Source organism: Esox lucius, chromosome 4 (genome assembly GCF_011004845.1).
Source record: "Esox lucius isolate fEsoLuc1 chromosome 4, fEsoLuc1.pri, whole genome shotgun sequence".
Taxonomy (NCBI): Eukaryota; Metazoa; Chordata; class Actinopteri; order Esociformes; family Esocidae; genus Esox; species Esox lucius.
The window spans coordinates 14710701-14727773 of NC_047572.1; the positions used below are offsets into that span (position 1 = coordinate 14710701).

General features: G+C 41.3%; 1 protein-coding gene across 8 annotated transcripts; it reads right to left on the reverse strand.

Moving 5' to 3' along the window:
• Positions 1-210: 210 nt before the first annotated feature.
• On the reverse strand, positions 211-16208 carry LOC105024435 (cytoplasmic polyadenylation element-binding protein 4). 8 transcript variants are annotated; one of them, XM_029119352.2, is made up of 12 exons: positions 16063-16208; positions 13826-15002; positions 13459-13554; positions 6768-6861; positions 5955-6005; positions 5788-5811; positions 3919-4095; positions 3526-3615; positions 1774-1892; positions 1095-1209; positions 725-906; positions 211-444 (listed from the first exon to the last, which is right to left on the reverse strand). In XM_029119352.2, the coding sequence occupies exons 2-12, from the start codon at positions 14918-14920 to the stop codon at positions 217-219; spliced, it is 2271 nt and encodes a 756-aa protein (XP_028975185.1). In that variant the 5' UTR covers positions 14921-15002; positions 16063-16208; the 3' UTR covers positions 211-216. The 8 variants fall into 8 exon arrangements, with proteins under 8 accessions (XP_028975185.1, XP_028975183.1, XP_028975182.1 ...); XM_029119350.2 differs by having other exon boundaries at positions 13826-14999; positions 16038-16208; XM_029119349.2 differs by having other exon boundaries at positions 16038-16208.
• Positions 16209-17073: the final 865 nt, after the last annotated feature.

Below are 17073 nucleotides of genomic sequence, written 5' to 3' on the forward strand. Positions count from 1 at the left end.
GAAATGGGATTTTCTTTTCACTCTTTTTAGCATTTACTTCTCTTAGAAGGTCAGATTAAAAAAAATTAAATAAAGATTACATTAAATTAAGCTTTTAAGTTAGTTTCTTTTTCTTTTCCAAACTAAAAAGGAACCAGCAAAAAGAAAAGTGCATTTATTTTTTAAATCATACCCCCTTTCCCCCTTAACCCCCCTCCCCCCCACCCCCTTTCCTGCCTAATTCCACCTGAAGGATATGTGTCTGGGCCGGTCACCCCCCTCCTTGACTAGTGGCTTGTGGAACTCTCGTCCGGCCCGGGAATGGATGGCAGCCCAGCAGTACTCACAGTAGTACTGGAGGCAGGTGACATTAGCACAGAAGAAAGGAGCAAACTTCCCCCCGCAACGCGTCCCCTGGCACTCATCACATAGCTGGTCGTCCAGCACGTATGGCTTCACTTCCACCTGGGGAGGTGGTAGAGGTACAATTAGATAAAGTAGACTTTATCACAGTGTTGAGACAAAAATGAATGGATCATGAGGCTTCATTAGAATCACATACACCAAGTAAAATTACACAGTCAGAAAGGCACTTTTTTAAAACTCTTAGCACTACAACCCTGATACTGATGATCAGAAACTGTTGATGAATTACTGAATAACTTTTGTGGTGCTAGGACAAAAACACTCCCCATTGGGTCCACCAAGCCACCATTCTAGAGTACCAGAAGCCGGACGGACTCACCCGCTTATCAATTTCGCCATGCTGTAGCTGAACGAATCGAGCACTGATTGCAGCGATGTAGCTCTGCTGATTGGAGAATGCAACACGGCCCGCCCCTTTAGGGTACTTCAGCTCTGGGTCGGTGTCAATACCAGCGTAACACACACCCCCATACAGACGGTCCATTATCATGGCCAGTTCCACTAGAACAACACACAAACAATACGTTACAAAACCAATAGGCTTTGGGACGTAGCCATATGAAACCGTTAGCCAGCTAGGCTAATGCCTAGACATTACTGTAGCATAGGGTCTTTAGCCCTTGACCTCCCTCAATCCATTCTGCTCTCTTCTTCCCCCTTTTCTCTCACACAGAAATGCAGTCTGGTACCTGCACGTAGAGGACGTGGCACCCCGCCTACGAAGATGGTCTTTCTGGGGTCTAGAGGCTGAGAGCCGTCCATCACAAAATCACTGTCATTCAGGTTCCAGGGTCGGATTTGGACCTAGATAGTTACAAAAGAATCACGAATAATGTTTAGGTAACCCTGCAAGGTTTGGGTAACAGCTAGTGATGGCCATACAAGACTTCATTATCGTTCTTCTAGCAGCAGGATATTATGCTAGCAGCTCTAACTCATTTTATTTTTCAAAATAAAAGCCATTATTGAAATATATAAGGCAATATAGTTGGCAATGTAGTCTGTACATGTTTAATGTCTGTTCCAACATTGTTTGAGTCTGTTCTTTTTTACAGACTATATTATTTACCATATTGCCATATACATTTCAATGATACATTTTATTGTGATAATGAAAATCTGAGTTCTGCCAGCATAATACCCTGCTAAAATAATGCTAATGAAGCCTCGTTTGGCCATCACTAGTAACAGCCAAAAGGCTGTGACAATGTCCATACAAAACATGTATGTATAACATCCTTACATCATACTAGATTTGTAGACTGGGGTAAACTAGGTTTGTCGGTGGGGGGAGATATCCCAATTGTTCATATCAGCAGCATCAGACTGAGAAAGAGGACAGACAGTCACATGTAAAGCTCTACTCACAGGCTTGTCCTTGATGGTGGGGCTCGAGACACAGAGGTAGAGCTTGCCATCCTCCTCAATACAGGCATCAATCAGAGCCTGAACAGAACTCTCGTCTTGGAACAGTAAGAATGCATAACCTAGATTGGGTGAAGAACAAATTTGTCATTACCGCCTTGTCGAGGACTACCCTTCTTCCTGGAAATGGCCCTGGTCCCCTTTTCCCTCTTACACCTAGCCAAAACCTTTGCACTTAATGTTTTGCTTTCTCCAATTTATATACAGGCTGAATACCAAAACCAACTGTGCATCAACTAAATTTAATTGGGGACAGACTGAATAAGGTATTTAACATTCATGGGCATTTTGTTACCTTGCCAATGTGGCCTGGGAGATATACATACTCATTTATAGGTGCCATTTGGAAGATTTCCACAACACAAAAGTTGGACGAATTCTTATTATATTACAGGCATTCAAATATTGAATACTTTACAACCTACTGGTGTTGGTCGCTGTACTCATATTCTGTAGATTCTCTCCACAATGATTTCCTCTTAGAGTTTATATTGGTCTTGGTATTATGTAGCGTTCCCAGTTCCAAAGAAATAAAGACAAAGCACTGGCAAAAACTAAAACAAACACAGGCATTGCTTTCAAGCCATGGTGAAATACACAGGCAGATATATATCTGAAAAGTGTGCAGAGTTGGCCATATTACACCTGGACAGGTACACCACTAGCCTAGGACAGTAGTACAGTACGCAAAACATTTGTGCGCTTGGTTATACCATTTACACAATAGGCTACAAGAAAATGGGAATTCTAAACCACACATTGTATAAAGGTAACTCTAATTACAAAGAAAGCTAGTTGTCAATTTAGCTCCTAAGTATAAAAAAAAAAAAAATGGAATTCCAGACCATGTGTTTTTATAAGTTCAGCTAGATTGCTAGTTAGCTATGTAGAGCCATAAGCATTTTGTTTCTGCTATTCCCCTTTTAGACACTAGAGGGCTAAAAGTACATATCACCTTCAAAATAATTTTCTAGAAATGTTTATACTTAAAATTATTTTTTGTAGAGAAAACATGTTTATACCCGATTAATCCCCAGATAAAAAGGTAATACCTAGGAACATTGTGTAGGAGTACACACATTTTGCACCACTTGTAAACAACCGGTCTAATCAGTGGTACAGTTATGCCTGGTTTATTCTGCGGGTCTGTGTTTTTAATGTCATGTGCGGGTGTGTGGAAACATGCTCAGCATTTATAGTTGTGTAGATAACCATTACATTTTTTTATGCTAGGTGGCGCTGTCATGCAACATGGTGGTTTGTTCACTTGTAGCACAGGAAAACATCAAGGAAGAAGTTACTGTACCGCAGGTAAACAATATAATAGCTACCTAGCTAGATCAGGGAAGATGCAAACAACAATGTATTTCTGGAATGTACTGTTTGAGAGCACTTGTGAAATTAAGGAGAAGGAAGATGAGTCGGAAGAACTGATATGTATAGTTAATTTAGAAGGAGAGAATATGTAGGAAAACCCTACTCAGTAAACCCCTCCTTACTCCATCCAACCAACCATCGTTTGTGCGGCTCTGCGGTTGACATACGCAGAGTTACATGCTTATAGAGTTGGGAGCTGGTGCGTGTAGCCTGTGGGGCATGACTGCACGCCGTCCGCAGACCCCACGCTGACGGGGTTGACAGAAGTATGAATCAGGCTCTAGCTTCCATTCACTACATTTACTTGATCCAACTTACCTTTGGGTGGGAAATAGGACTTGCTTTCTGCCTTGTGTGGCCAGTCTACAAACAGGTGTCCAAATCGGCGGAAACTGGCAGTAATCTCATCTGAAAGTGAGTCAAGACATGTCAGATACACAGAACCCCTATAAACAACAAGTACCTAGGTTATCATTTTGTAATCCTGGCATGCGAAAGGGGTTTTGTTTTCACCCTAGCACTGAATGGATTCAACTGATCAACCCATCATGAAGCCTTTCATTTGAATCAGGTGTGAGAGCGCAGCAGTACACCCCTTTGGGGCATCTGGATGGGTAGACACCAGTCTAGGCATTGATATACCCGGTGTCATACAACCAATAATGTCACCTATTGGTATCCATGACTATTTGACCAAAAAGTAAAATGTACCTTCATCGATATCAGGTGGCAGCCCGCCAACAAACACTTTGCGGGAGAATCTTTCCACCCGTTCTCCGTTGAGGTGCGGGAAACAGTGGGTGGAGCCTAAACCAGGAAGACCTTGGTCCCCTGACTCATCCTCGCCAAAGGCCCGCTCGTCCTCCATGGGGAACAGGTTAGAGTGACCTGGGTTAAGGAAAGTGAGAAAGATGGACAGCTCATCAGAGGAACAGAAAGAGATTTATAGAGCTGTGCTATTTGTACACCATCTTGTGTTTACTTTCACATTGTCCTTTCCAGAAGGGTTACTGCCATAATTGTGAATGTTAAAACATGGCAGCTCACTACAGCTTGGTAATTTGAAAGAGAGTGAGAGTGCTCAAAGACATACTTACAAGTATTAAAGTAACTGCCCAGTGAAAATCTTATTTATATAAGGAAATTTTAAGTCATGCCTAAACAATGAGATGCAATTAAAGAAAAACTAAATAGAAATTCTGCATTAAACAGACTGATGTGGATGAACTGGTCAGTAATCAGTCCAATTAACCTAAAGTGGCAGACAATCAAAGAAACATGTAAAATGCTATCCTTTGTATAACTGTCTTGAGAAGAATGTCATTAAGGTTCACTTCTGCATTGTTAAACCAATCCAGAAGATGTGGAAGAGTTTATATGGAGTTGCCAGTTTTACATCCAGTCACATCAGACTCCATTCCATATTCCCTGACAACTGGAACTTCCTGTCGTCAGGCATGCGGTGCTGACCAAAATACGCGCACATCTTTCTGTTGTTGGTATAACGCCAAACCATTCCAAAACAGAAAAGCCTATTTTCTATAATTATGTATAGAAGTAAATCTAGATCCTTTCATAAATACCCAGAAACACTGTGCAGTTACTTTAAATAGCTGTCCCACTTGCAGCACATTGACTGACATTTTTTGATTGTGATGAATACAAAGGCCATGACAATGAAAGCAATCATGATGTCCTTAAATGCTTGCACTGTTTGATGCTTTGCTCAAATCATCTAATGACAAGCCACCAAAGCTAGGCCACTAAAAGCCTAGCAGAAAACACATTTTGGGGTGTAACCATTAGCCCAAACTGTAGCGGATAGTTGCAGACAGGAATGCAGCTTTTCTGAATCGCAAAATTTAAAATTTGCCACTGCAACATGTATATCTTTTTTTTTATTGGACAAATTCAAGTATGCCACTCCCCAATTGCTTACATTTGGTTCCTGGTATATATTTCTTTTGTTGCGCAGCACAGCTGATCAGATTTCACAAAAGAAATGTGAGAAAATATATTTAACTTCATTAATATGATATAGCAGTCAAATGTTTAATGTAACGTTCTTGTTCCATACTTGTACATTAATGTTTATTATGTAATGTTCCATGTTTTGTGTAGAACCAGGGAACAGCAGCTACCATAAATCCTTGAGCGATGCTAAGCACGACTGCAGTAAAGACGACCTGGAAATGTACCTTTGACAACCACAGTCCAATGCCAAACAAAGCAACACTGAGCAAGTCACACAGGCCACTCAGAATATACAGAGAACTTGTAATCTAATGCTTTGCAGTATTTAAAAAACAACAACATTTAATGATGTTTTGTAAGATATGTATTAATCAATTAATTTCAAATCCTCTCTGGGGACTCAGTAAATAACAGTAATCCTCTGCAGGTTCAGTCAGGGCCTAGTGAACACTCAGCATTTAAGAAGCAAGCATAAGTTACATCCAAAATGGCACCCTATTCCTACTGGTCAAGGGAGCCATTTTCAGATGCAGCCACAGAGAGGCTTTATTTGAAGATAAAAGGCAAGAAGTAAGCAAAAACATGACATTTTGGATTTTGCTTTACCTCGTCGTCTGCCATAACTCCTGGCTGCATGTAAAACAAGAAACAACACCCTTCATGTACCATTGCACTTTAAAACCCTTTTGGGTTACAATACACTGTGTACGCGCCATGAACAACTGAAATACACTGACAACTACCTGTTTTGTCAAAATAGGACATTTCCATACCATTCATGGGCAAAGACCCGTCTCCACCCTGGTGAGAGAAACCATAGCGACCTGGAGGGAAAACACAAGTTCCAAGTCAGTATGAAGACAAAATGATAAGCATATTTAAACTCCATGTACCAGCCTTTCTTTAAAGGCTAGCCTTGTGGTCTTCAACATACCTAAAATATTGAATTTAATTTTTTTAAATAGCAGTCCAATCATATGATCATCCCATTCAAATTGCCAACCCAAATGTTTAATGCATGGCAGAAAAACTGAAGTAGAAATCAAAGTATCAGCATAGTGGTAATTTAGATAATGTGTGTAAGCGTGTGTTAGAGTGCATGTGATTAAGCTGGTCAGCAAAATGATGATTACCGTTCCATACTCCACTATTTAAAGGAAGAAGTCTTTTAGGGAGGCTATTTACTAAAGCATGTTTTCCACTGAAACAGCTGACAACATTTGTAGAACAGATCATTCAAAATACTGGCATCTCTAAGTAAAGTACAACCTCCCCAAGTGTAGATGCAGCAATTTAAGCCAAGGAGCCATTTTATCAATCAATAGGATATGGTGATATCTAGCTTATACATTTGGTGAGATCTTGGTTATACATCTAGGAAAAAAGGTATCATTATGGTCAGTTTAATTTCTCATTAGTGGAGTGTTACAGAATACCACAGCCTGTATTCAATTAATCTAAGAGTATATATATGACTGTTCCTATAATTGTATTATTTTCTGTAACTGATCCTAGCTCTAAAATTCATAATCACTTTGTGAACGCACACCAGGTGCTTTTACAGAGTGTGAAAAAGTGAAACTCACCTTTTAAGGAATCCTGTTCAGCTCTCATAATGTCAATCAGACTGTTCTCCAGTGAGTGCATGCTGAAGCCATCAAAGGAACGTGCTCGCTCCTGCTAAGGGAACATAGCCATTAGCTTGTGCTATTTTATCAAAGAATAGGAACTAAAATCTACTTTGAATCAAGAAACCTAGGAGGTGGTAGGTGCTAAGAACAGGACCACTAGGTAGTAGGATCTAACAGGAAGACCATATGACTGACTATAATCAAATTCTTAACACAAAGCTAAGACATTGTGAGTTTTAATGCAGATGCTGTAGATTTTTTTTAAACCGCAAACTTAATAGAATTCATGTAGAGCAGATACTCCATGTTTCCATGGAGGAGTAAGCAGAAATTAATCACAATACTTTGTGCTGTTCACTCCCAGTCATACCAAACATGACAGCTTGTCCATGTTGTATAGTGATGCAAAAAGAGAATATTATAATACCTTGTGCCTTTATGTTTTACCGTTAGACCTAGACTATAGAAACTAATCTTAAATTTAGTTTTTTGTCCTATAACAGGGGTAAATTGTGAGCTTTTACACTACAATATTTTTATTTAGATGAATAAGACTTGTTGCCAGAATTGCAGAGATAGAAATGTTTAATGTAAACAGGTGAACATTTCAAATGTCACACCTTCGGAGAGGTTCCCTGTGATCTAAAGACAATGTCTCGCTCAATGTCTATTGGAGTGGAATGCGCAGTGATGTAAAAAGTCTGGTCCTGAATATCTCCTGGCTCCAACAGAATCTGATTATTTTTTTTGTGGAGAAGCATTATACTGGCACCTCAAATTATATCACCAGAAACAGCATTTGTTCGATGGAGATATTAGTTATCAGGTAAAAAAAATACATAGTGGGTTTGTAGGCCTTCCGGCATACCTCTGTGGCAGCAAGACTTCCTTGTTGAGTATGAGAATAGAAAGTTGTATTTACATATTATGTAAATGAAATTGTTCTCACAACAATTGTTTTAGTCTAAATAGGCTCTGTTGTCCTGGTACTTTCCATCCCCAAAGGAAAATTACACTGAACAAAATTATAAACGCAACACTTGTTTTTGCCCCCATTCATGATGAGCTGAACTCTAAGATCGATGTACACAAAAGGCCTACTTCTGTATTATGGCCAGCCTAAGGCACACCTGTGCAATAATCATGCTGTCTAATCAGCATCTTGATATGCCACACCTGTGAGGTGGATGGATTATCCCGGTAAAGGAGAAGTGCTTACTAACACAGATTTAGACAGATTTGTGAACAATATGAGAGAAATAGGCCTTGTGTACATGGAGTGTCTTAGATATTTGAGTTCAGCTCATGATAAATTGGGGCAACAACAAGTGTTGCGTTTATAATTTTGTTCTGTGTAAATAGAAACCCCCAAAATCTCAGGCTTTGAGTTATCTTAAGATTTATACCACCAACAACTTTTGATTCACATGCTCCCATTTCTGCAAATACAATGTTTGAATGCTTTTCAAATGTTTGAAGTAATGACAGATTTTTAACAGGATATACCATAACTAGACTTACACCAAAATGCTTGAACCAAACCAGATCATCTCAGATCTGCAAGTACTTCAAAAATAAAGGATGCATTACTTTTTTATACATTCAAACCGGACTAAATAATGCTGAAGTGAGATGGCAGCATTAGTCATACAGGGAGAGAGAAAGGATCTGGTGGTAGTACACCACAGAGAGAATAGCGTGCCATTTGAGGCACACAAGTGTGATTATGAGATTATGTCTCAACGTAGCATATGCTTAAGGGCAACACTTACAGATCTGAACCAATGCAGAGATACTGATATTTCATCATTAGTCTTGCTCTAGATTTTATTTGCTTTAAAGGGTTCTGTATGAGAAGCAATTATTTTATACTTTTACATCCTCATTTAGCAGGCACATTTACAGAGCAACTTGCAATTAGTACATTCCATTTAAGCCAGTTAGGTGAGACAACCACAAGTAACAACCAGATCAATTAGGTGGGATGTTGTTAGATTTATTTCTGAACTTGGTGTGGTGTATCCGCAAAAAGGTGTTTTGTATAAAAAAAACATATGTAGTGCACATAAGGTTTATTTCTGCTTACATCTTAATGTACCAAATATTAATCTAACATTTAATGCATTTCCATTAAATAGTTTTGCCACAAATATTAGTGTTTAAAATCAAATGTGATTCATTTAAGCCACCAGTTTTACAAATAGTGCTGGTAGGCCATAAATCTGTTAATTTCAGGTTCAGTTTTGAAACCCTAATGTATTTGTTACTGTTGGTCATAATTATACTTAGAATTTCTGCAAATTCCAACAAAATAAAAAAACAGGCCAAATTAGCCCAAACATGCAAAGACACATGGGCCACACCCACTCATGCGAAGACATGCAGATTGTCCTGAAGCTTCTAAAGTATGGAATGCCGTTTGGGTATTTGCATGTTAAAATGAACATGTTAAATAACACTATTTAGCATGTTAAATAATATAATTTGATTAATTAATTAAAAAAGCAAGCCCACTAGCCTGGTTTTCCCAAGCAAAAGCCAACTAACATAGCAGTTTACTATCCTAATACCTGCACGTTACTAACAAGACCAGCAACAAAACAGTCTTACAAATTAGCAGTACTGAAGTGATGACACCTTACTAGTTATCTAACAGAAACAAAAAGATGTCATTTTGATGTCATGTTTTGTGTTGTGGAGAAAAACATGTTTGCATCCATCAGCTGGTTTAGCAGTCCTCTTACATCAAAGCATACATACCGGTATGCATCACAAGAGATCGTGTAACCACTAAGTAACAAGAAAAGGAACCAGGCAAGCCTAGTTCTGCCGGCCCGCGAATAAAAGGGATGATTGTTGTTGCCCTCGATTGGATTTGTTTCCTATGTGACAGGCAGTCTTTAACCACTAGGCCACTAGCACTAAGCTATAAGTGTGGTACGTGGTGTCTGTATACTTCTGCATTGTTAAACCAATTAGTCGAAACGCCATGGTTCTCAAAACTAGTTCCCTACCCTTAGCTAACAACAGGTATAACAGGGTTGCTACACTACATTCAACAAGTTCAATTAGAAAGATTACTGTAGATTGTTAGCCGTAGAGTAATTAAAACAATGACTCCAATCACTCCACAGCTAGTTCCACAATGCTATGTAAACAAAACTGTGTAAATCGAAATCAAGAGGAATGTATTCATTGCAGGTGCAGTTCGTCCATTGCAATATAACCGTTTAACTTTAGGCTTACTATAATGTAGCTACTGAAGCTTGTAGCCAACAAGGTTTTAGTCTGGCTGTACAGTACCTATAATGAAAACAATGACTCCAATCACTCCGTGGCTGGTTAGTTTTTTTAGAAAACAATGACAGTCGGATAGCCAACCACTACTCTACGTGAACTACGCTATGTAAATCGAGAGCAACAATTTTAGACTAATATAATGTAGCTAACTGAAGCTTGTAGCCAGCGCAGTTTTAGTCTATCCTGAATTAATCCTAATACCTAATTTGTTTTGTAATGTGGCGAGGATTTCGAAAACCAGTCGCCTATGGGGCAGTCCGCGTATCTAACCACTATGGTATTTAACAATGGGTAGTCACAGTCACTCACTCTGTAAGAGACATTTACTCTTTTTGGCCATCTCCGCTCACGCGGTTCGGCAAAAAAGGATGTACATTAAAGAGTTCCGTTACAATGTTCATATTCAAGTGCTGATTGGTCAATAAGATCATTTGGCACATCAGTGTTAATTAACATGTTCATTTTGATACATAAAGACAAACAGCATTCCACACTAATGGACAATTTTAAGCCCACACTTTAGTGTAAATAGATCTCCTCACAAGGAAATGTGCCAATAGAACTGAAGGTCCAACATTGCAACAGAATTTATGCCATTTTGGATTTTGTGAAAAACTCTTGAAACGCTCTTACTATAGTACCAAATGACCAATCTTGAAACAACTTGACATTTGGAATCAATGGACAAAGTTGTCTTAATGCATAATAATCCAGACTAATATGCCAAAAAACATAGCTGTTCTTGTCCAATGTAGTGGGGAGAACAAGTATTTGATACACTGCCGATTTTGCATGTTTTCTTACTTACAAAGCATGTAGAGGTCTGTAATGCTTCTCATAGGTACACCAACCAACCAGTAAGAATTCCGGCTCTCACAGACCTGTTAGATTTTCTTTAAGAAGCCCTCCTGTTCTCCACTCATTACCTGTATTAACTGCACCTATTTGAACTTGTTACCTGTATAAAATACCTGTCCACGCACTCAAACACACTCCAACCTCTCCACAATGGCCAAGACCAGAGAGCTGTGTAAGGACATCAGGGATAAAATTGTATGCCTGCACAAGGCTGGGATGGGCTACAGGACAAAAGGCAAGCACCTTGGTGAGAAGGCAACAACTGTTGGCGCAATTATTAGAAAATGGAAGAAGTTCAAGATGACGGTCAATCTCCCTCTGCCTGGGGCTCCATGCAAGATCTGACCTTGTGGGGCATCAATGATCATGGGGAAGGTGAGGGATCAGCCCAGAACTACACAGCAGGACCTGGTCAATGACCTGAAGAGAGCTGGGACCACAGTCTCAAAGAAAACCATTAGTAACACACTACGCCATCATGGATTAAAATCCTGCAGTGTACGCAAGATCCCCCTGCTCAAGCCAGCTCGTTTCCAGGTCCGTCTGAAGTTTGCCAATGACCATCTGGATGATCCAGAGGAGGAATGTGGTCTGATGAGACATAAATAGAGCTTTTTGGTCTAAACTCCACTCGCCGTGTTTGGAAGAAGAAGGAGGATGAGTACAACCCCAAGAAAACCATCCCAACCATGAAGCATGGAGGTGGAAACATCATTCTTTGGGGATGCTTTTCTGCAAAGGGGACAGGATGACTGCACCGTATTGAGGGGAGGATGGATGGGGCCATGTATCGCGAGATCTTGACCAACAACAAGAAGCATCTCAAGTTCCTGGAGTGGCCTAGCCAGTCCCCAGACCTGAACCCAATTGAAAATCTTTGGAGGGAGCTCAAAGACCGTAATGCCCAACGACAGCCCCGAAACCTGAAGGATCTAGAGAAGGTCTGTATGGAGGAGTGGGCCAAAATCCCTGCTGCAGCGTGTGCAAACCAGGTCAAGAACTACAGGAAACGTATGATCTCTAATTGCAAACAAAGCTTTCTGTACCAAATATTAAGTTCTGCTTTTCTGATGTATCAAATACTTATGTCATGCATTAAAATGCTAATTCATTACTTTAAAATCATACAATATGATTTTCTGGATTTGTTTTAGATTCCGTTACTCACAGTAAAAGAGTACCTATGATAAAAATGACAGACTTCTACATGCTTTGTAAGTGGGAAAACCTGCAAAATCGGCAGTGTATCAAATACTCTCCACTGTATGTGCAGGGTATGGTTCTGCACATATGCACACAACTCCTATAATATATAGTCATATTGTAGTTCAACTTAGTACACAATCTTTTGAGTCACCCACCTTTCCAAGTTCATGGCTCTTACCCCATTTGAAAGGTAAGCAAGTTCTCACAAGAAACATATTTCCCAATCGACACCCATTAACTCTCCTATCATGGATTTACTGCCATTTTGAATTTGTGAAAACACTTTTTGCATTATCAATTGACCAGAAAAAGCATGTTAATCAGACAGCCACAATCATGCCCAGACGTAATGATTTTAAGAACATTCAGATGCATGCTACTGGACCAGCTATTTTTGGAAGCTCATACCACTCACCCAGTTTGACCTACAGCCCTCAAACTCAACTCTGGCCTCAAGGCCAGTTCCACTCCACCTTTCTAATGCAACTTGAGTCAGTGACTTATTAAGACCCAGGACAACAGGTGGGTGCAATTAATGATGAGGTAGAAAAGAAAAACAGTTGGCTCTGGACCTCGTAGGTTAATAGTTCAATACCCATGCCCTAGAGTGTTAAAAACAGACTCATCTCCTCACAATGAACAATTTTGCCATTGGGAACCATTAGCTCCACCATGATGGATTTTCTGCCATTTTGAATTTGTAAAAAAAATAATGTTCAAATGCTTCGCTTATTAACTTCCGTGTCACTCAGTGTGATTATATGACACGTTCAGGGTTTTAAATTTAGCTAATAGATAAGTGGTTTGATTTTGCCACAGGGTGGCAACAATATGGACAGGAAAAACCATTAACAGTTGGTGCACCCATGGGATATACACGGTATCTGTGTGTCTCAACGCAAAATTGTTGCGATATCGGCAACATTGGCAAAATGCTAACATTGGCTGAACTCCGCTCAACGCTGCTTACGGCTTCAATTATTAAGAATGAAAATATTAATATTTCAAACTCCAGGCATCCATTACCATCATGTCATTATAATATGACCCTTGATATGTATTGGAAAGGGGCATTTAGCATATCAATGTTCTTTGCAGCATAATAAACAACATGTTTTCCCAAGTAATTGTAAGGACCACAGAATATATTATTGCTTGACTAAAAGTTTGAGTTCACTGCCATTTCTTGGATAATTAGTTATTTTTTTCACAAAAAGATCCCACCATATTTAACAGAGTCTGTTGACATTGCTAGAAATGGTTGAATTTTATATTTTCTCACCTGGAAAGGGAAGTTATCAGTGCGACTCATGCTGTCTTCCATCCAAGCCTTGTGGTTGAACCCAGAGTTGTTACGGGGATATTTCTGAGAGGGAACCTAAAGGACAAGCAGTATTACATGGGATGTATGTGATTGTAGCACATAACAGACAGTTTACACATAATAACCAGCTATATCACTGTTTGGCAATACATTTAAATTAAATATAAACCTTAGATTTTCAAAGTTGGTAAAATATACTGAACAAAGTGCAGTCAAAATGGTTAAGCTATCACCAGTCAGATGCCATCGGGACATCCAGGCCTAGCAGGTATAAGGTGCCAGGTCATTAGAAATGAGTGTGCAGTTTATCCATCTATAGTAGTACCTGGTTGTTGGGGAAGGACTTCTTCAGAGGGGAGATCGAGTTGAGGGCAGTAACGCCTCCATTGAGGCCTCTACGGTACTCTCTGACCCCCTGTGAACCTCCCCAGCCACCGTATCCACCTCCCCCGGGGCTCCAGGAGGTGGAGGTGGGGGTGGAGGGGGCAGGGCTCTGGTAGCTACCCCAGAGGGAGGGAGGCTTGGACTGGGCCGGAGCCAGGTGGGGAAGCTGGGTGAAAGCTCCAGAGCGGTGGGGGTGAGGAGGGAAGGAAGGCTGGGTAGGGTGGGGTGAGGCTGGGGAGCGCCTGTGCTGGGGTGGGACCCCTTGATTGTGGGGGTGGTAGTGGTGGGGGTGTGGAGGGGGATGGTGCTGGGAGACGGGACCAATCTGTGGGGAGAAGCTCCCCCCCGCGCCACCAAAGCCAGGCCCTGTGTGGTGGGAGAAGTTTTGGAACAGCATCTGAGGTCCGTTACTGTTGGAACCTGCCGGGCCGAAGAACCCGCCCCCAACATCCTCGCCTACAACGGGGGAGGGGTTGGAGGGTACGGCAGGGGACCAGTTGTTGAAGGAGGTCAGGGAAGAGGAAGAGGAGGTAGACTGGACTCCAGACGTCCCCATACCCAGGCTGTCCTGGTAGTCAAACCCTCCTAGCACTGGAGGAGAGTCCATCCCACCCCTCAGCTTCTCCTTCCCACCGCTGCTCTCCAATGAACCCTTTTCCATTGAGCCATCCTCAGGTAGAGATCCATCCAGCTCCCCTAAGCTACCTCCAGCCTCCTGCTGCCCAGGAGAGAGTGCCTGCGGCTGGGTCTGAACCTTCTCCTGAAGGTCCTGGAGGTCCAGGGCCTTGGCCTTGTCTGAGTCAAGGATCTCATCCTGCATGTTACTGTGGGTTGCTACTGAGGGGAAAAGCCAGGCGCTACCTCCTCCATTGGTGGCTGAGGTGCTGTTGACAAAGGAGGGGGGGCTGGGAGGGTTGGAGGGGTGGTTGAGGTGGGGGGGCTGAGGTTGGAGGTGAGGGGGGATCCTCACAGGGAAAGCAGATTTGGTGCCACTGCCGTTACTCTTCACCAGGACTCCGAAGCCGTAGTCGCCCATTTATGAATCCCGGGGTAAAGCCGGTGTTTCCTCTTCAACTTGACTTGGTTCTTATCTCAGTGTCTTCTAGGCTTGTTTCCTACTGTATAACATGGAGGAAGGAATGAGGGAGACAGAGGAAGAGCAGGGAGAAATGGATGAGGGAGAAAGAAGGGGGAGGGGTGGCATATGGCAAAGACAGCAGTGAGGTAAAAATTGGAGAGGGGTAAGGGAGTGGGAGGACATTAATGCAAATGGTGCTACACCCTAATTTGACAAGCCTTCCAAAACAACAGCATAACAAACTGTGATGACTTGTACAGCCTAGTCCTGTGATGTAACTCAATGAGATTAAATACTTGACTCGCTAATGTCACGATAGTCCCAGGCAAAATGAGAATATAACATTTAACACAGTAGTAACAGGCCAACCCCACTACCATGGAAAACACCCGAGCTAACCTGCGTAGGCTGGCTGCGGTAAAAGCATACATAGGACTAGCCAGGCAGGCTACGCTATTAGCTGACGTCTCTCTTCCCAAAGGTCGTTATGTGGCTAGCAAGCTAACAGCTGCTGCGTTGGCCTCCATGTGCCGTGTCAATCAAAGACACTGCGATGATCAATTTTTGCGTCGGTCGATATATGCTGTGAAGCGTGTGTCTATGCCCGAGCGTTATAAGAAGTGTAAATACACCAACACCTACCGAATATCTTGCTTTTCTCTGCAATGACCTCCTCCGACGCAACCATTTAAAGACCAAAATGCTGATGACGTCTCTTGTCTGTTCTGAATCTAGGGTAGTTCCCCCCTTATACAAGCCGCTAGGCTAGGATACATTGTAGCCGACCAAGCGAGTAATCGACGCACTTAGACATCGTCCGTGAGAAGTGAAACAATGTATCAGAAAAATCCAAACGACTAATGCACGGGCTAGATAAACAGTGATATTAGTAAAAATGGTGTGTGTATCTTTAAACGACCTCGTCGCTTTCGTGTCCTGTGTGCTCAATGTCATAGCCTAGCACCAATCGTTGTCATCATTTTAGCGATTCCAAACTACGGGTATACATTTTTGTGCAATTGTCCGGTACGACAAATATATCTATGAATCTGATTCAACATCGTGCATTATGTACCTCTAAATTGTCGTCATGTCCTTACGGGTTTTAGATGTTGCCATATTTCAGCTTTTTTCCATTTTTCTGCATCTCCAAGTCAGCCGGTGGTAATGGTCTCTTCTACTCGATGACAGCTAGGCCAGTCGGGAGACACTTCCGGCTCATTTACCCCGCCCCCTCCACCAACCCCCTTCCTCAGACTAGAAGGGTTTCCCTCCGCAGCCCCGCCCCTTCCAAAGAAGAATTGCGTTTAATTGGATATGTTTTGCGAAACCCCACCCATCTTGCACATTTTTTATAACTTGACACATGCAATCAAGACGTTCTCCGCCCAAATAAGGATCTCGAGAAATTCATGGGTGGAGTTGCACATGCAGTCAAGTCTGGACAGAAACCTATTTATTAAATTCAGGAAGTACCTGTCCACTAACCTTCTCATTCCAGTTCTCTTCACTGCTTTTGTTTGAGGAAAATGTGGAATTAGGATTTTGTTTCCTTCATGGACAGACTGGAATTAAAATGGAATTGAACCCAACACAGACTATACAAATTTTACAACATACAATGTCTATGTACTTGCTACTAATGGATCACTGCAACTGCAACTTATTCACTGGTATTAATGTTACCCCTTGTGGTGAACTACTTCACCCCTTATTGCATGTCTTTTTAAAATAAAAATCACCCCATATGGTGGGTACCTACGCACCTTATCCACATGCAAATACCTTACTTTATACAACAAAGTACCACAAATACCTTATATTTTGTAACTTTCCGACCTCTGATTTATTCCATTGCATATGTTGCTGTTTTTAACTGTCTGATTGTTTCTTTTATATTCATGTGTAACTAAGTGTTGTCTTGAAATTGCTACGCCTTTGGTCAGGTCATCATTGTAAATGAGAATTGGTTCTCAATCCACTTACCTCATTAAATAATGGTGAAATAAATAAAAAATGCTTGTGTGTTGCATGCATGTGTACATGTTTCTGAACACATGCATGTGTGTGTATATTTGTTTATTTGTGTCTGTATAAATGACAGACCGCTT

What these genes read in the sequence shown, in the direction of transcription:
- LOC105024435 (XM_029119352.2), bottom strand. Translation starts at nt 14,920, where the DNA reads ATGGGCGACTACGGCTTCGGAGTCCTGGTGAAGAGTAACGGCAGTGGC. An exon ending in CGGGTCTTTGCCCATGAATG is followed by an intron (nt 5,812 to 5,954) that starts GTATGGAAATGT and finishes TTTTACATGCAG; the next exon opens with CCAGGAGTTATGGCAGACGA. An exon ending in GTCCTATTTCCCACCCAAAG is followed by an intron (nt 1,893 to 3,525) that starts GTAAGTTGGATC and finishes CACCCAATCTAG; the next exon opens with GTTATGCATTCTTACTGTTC.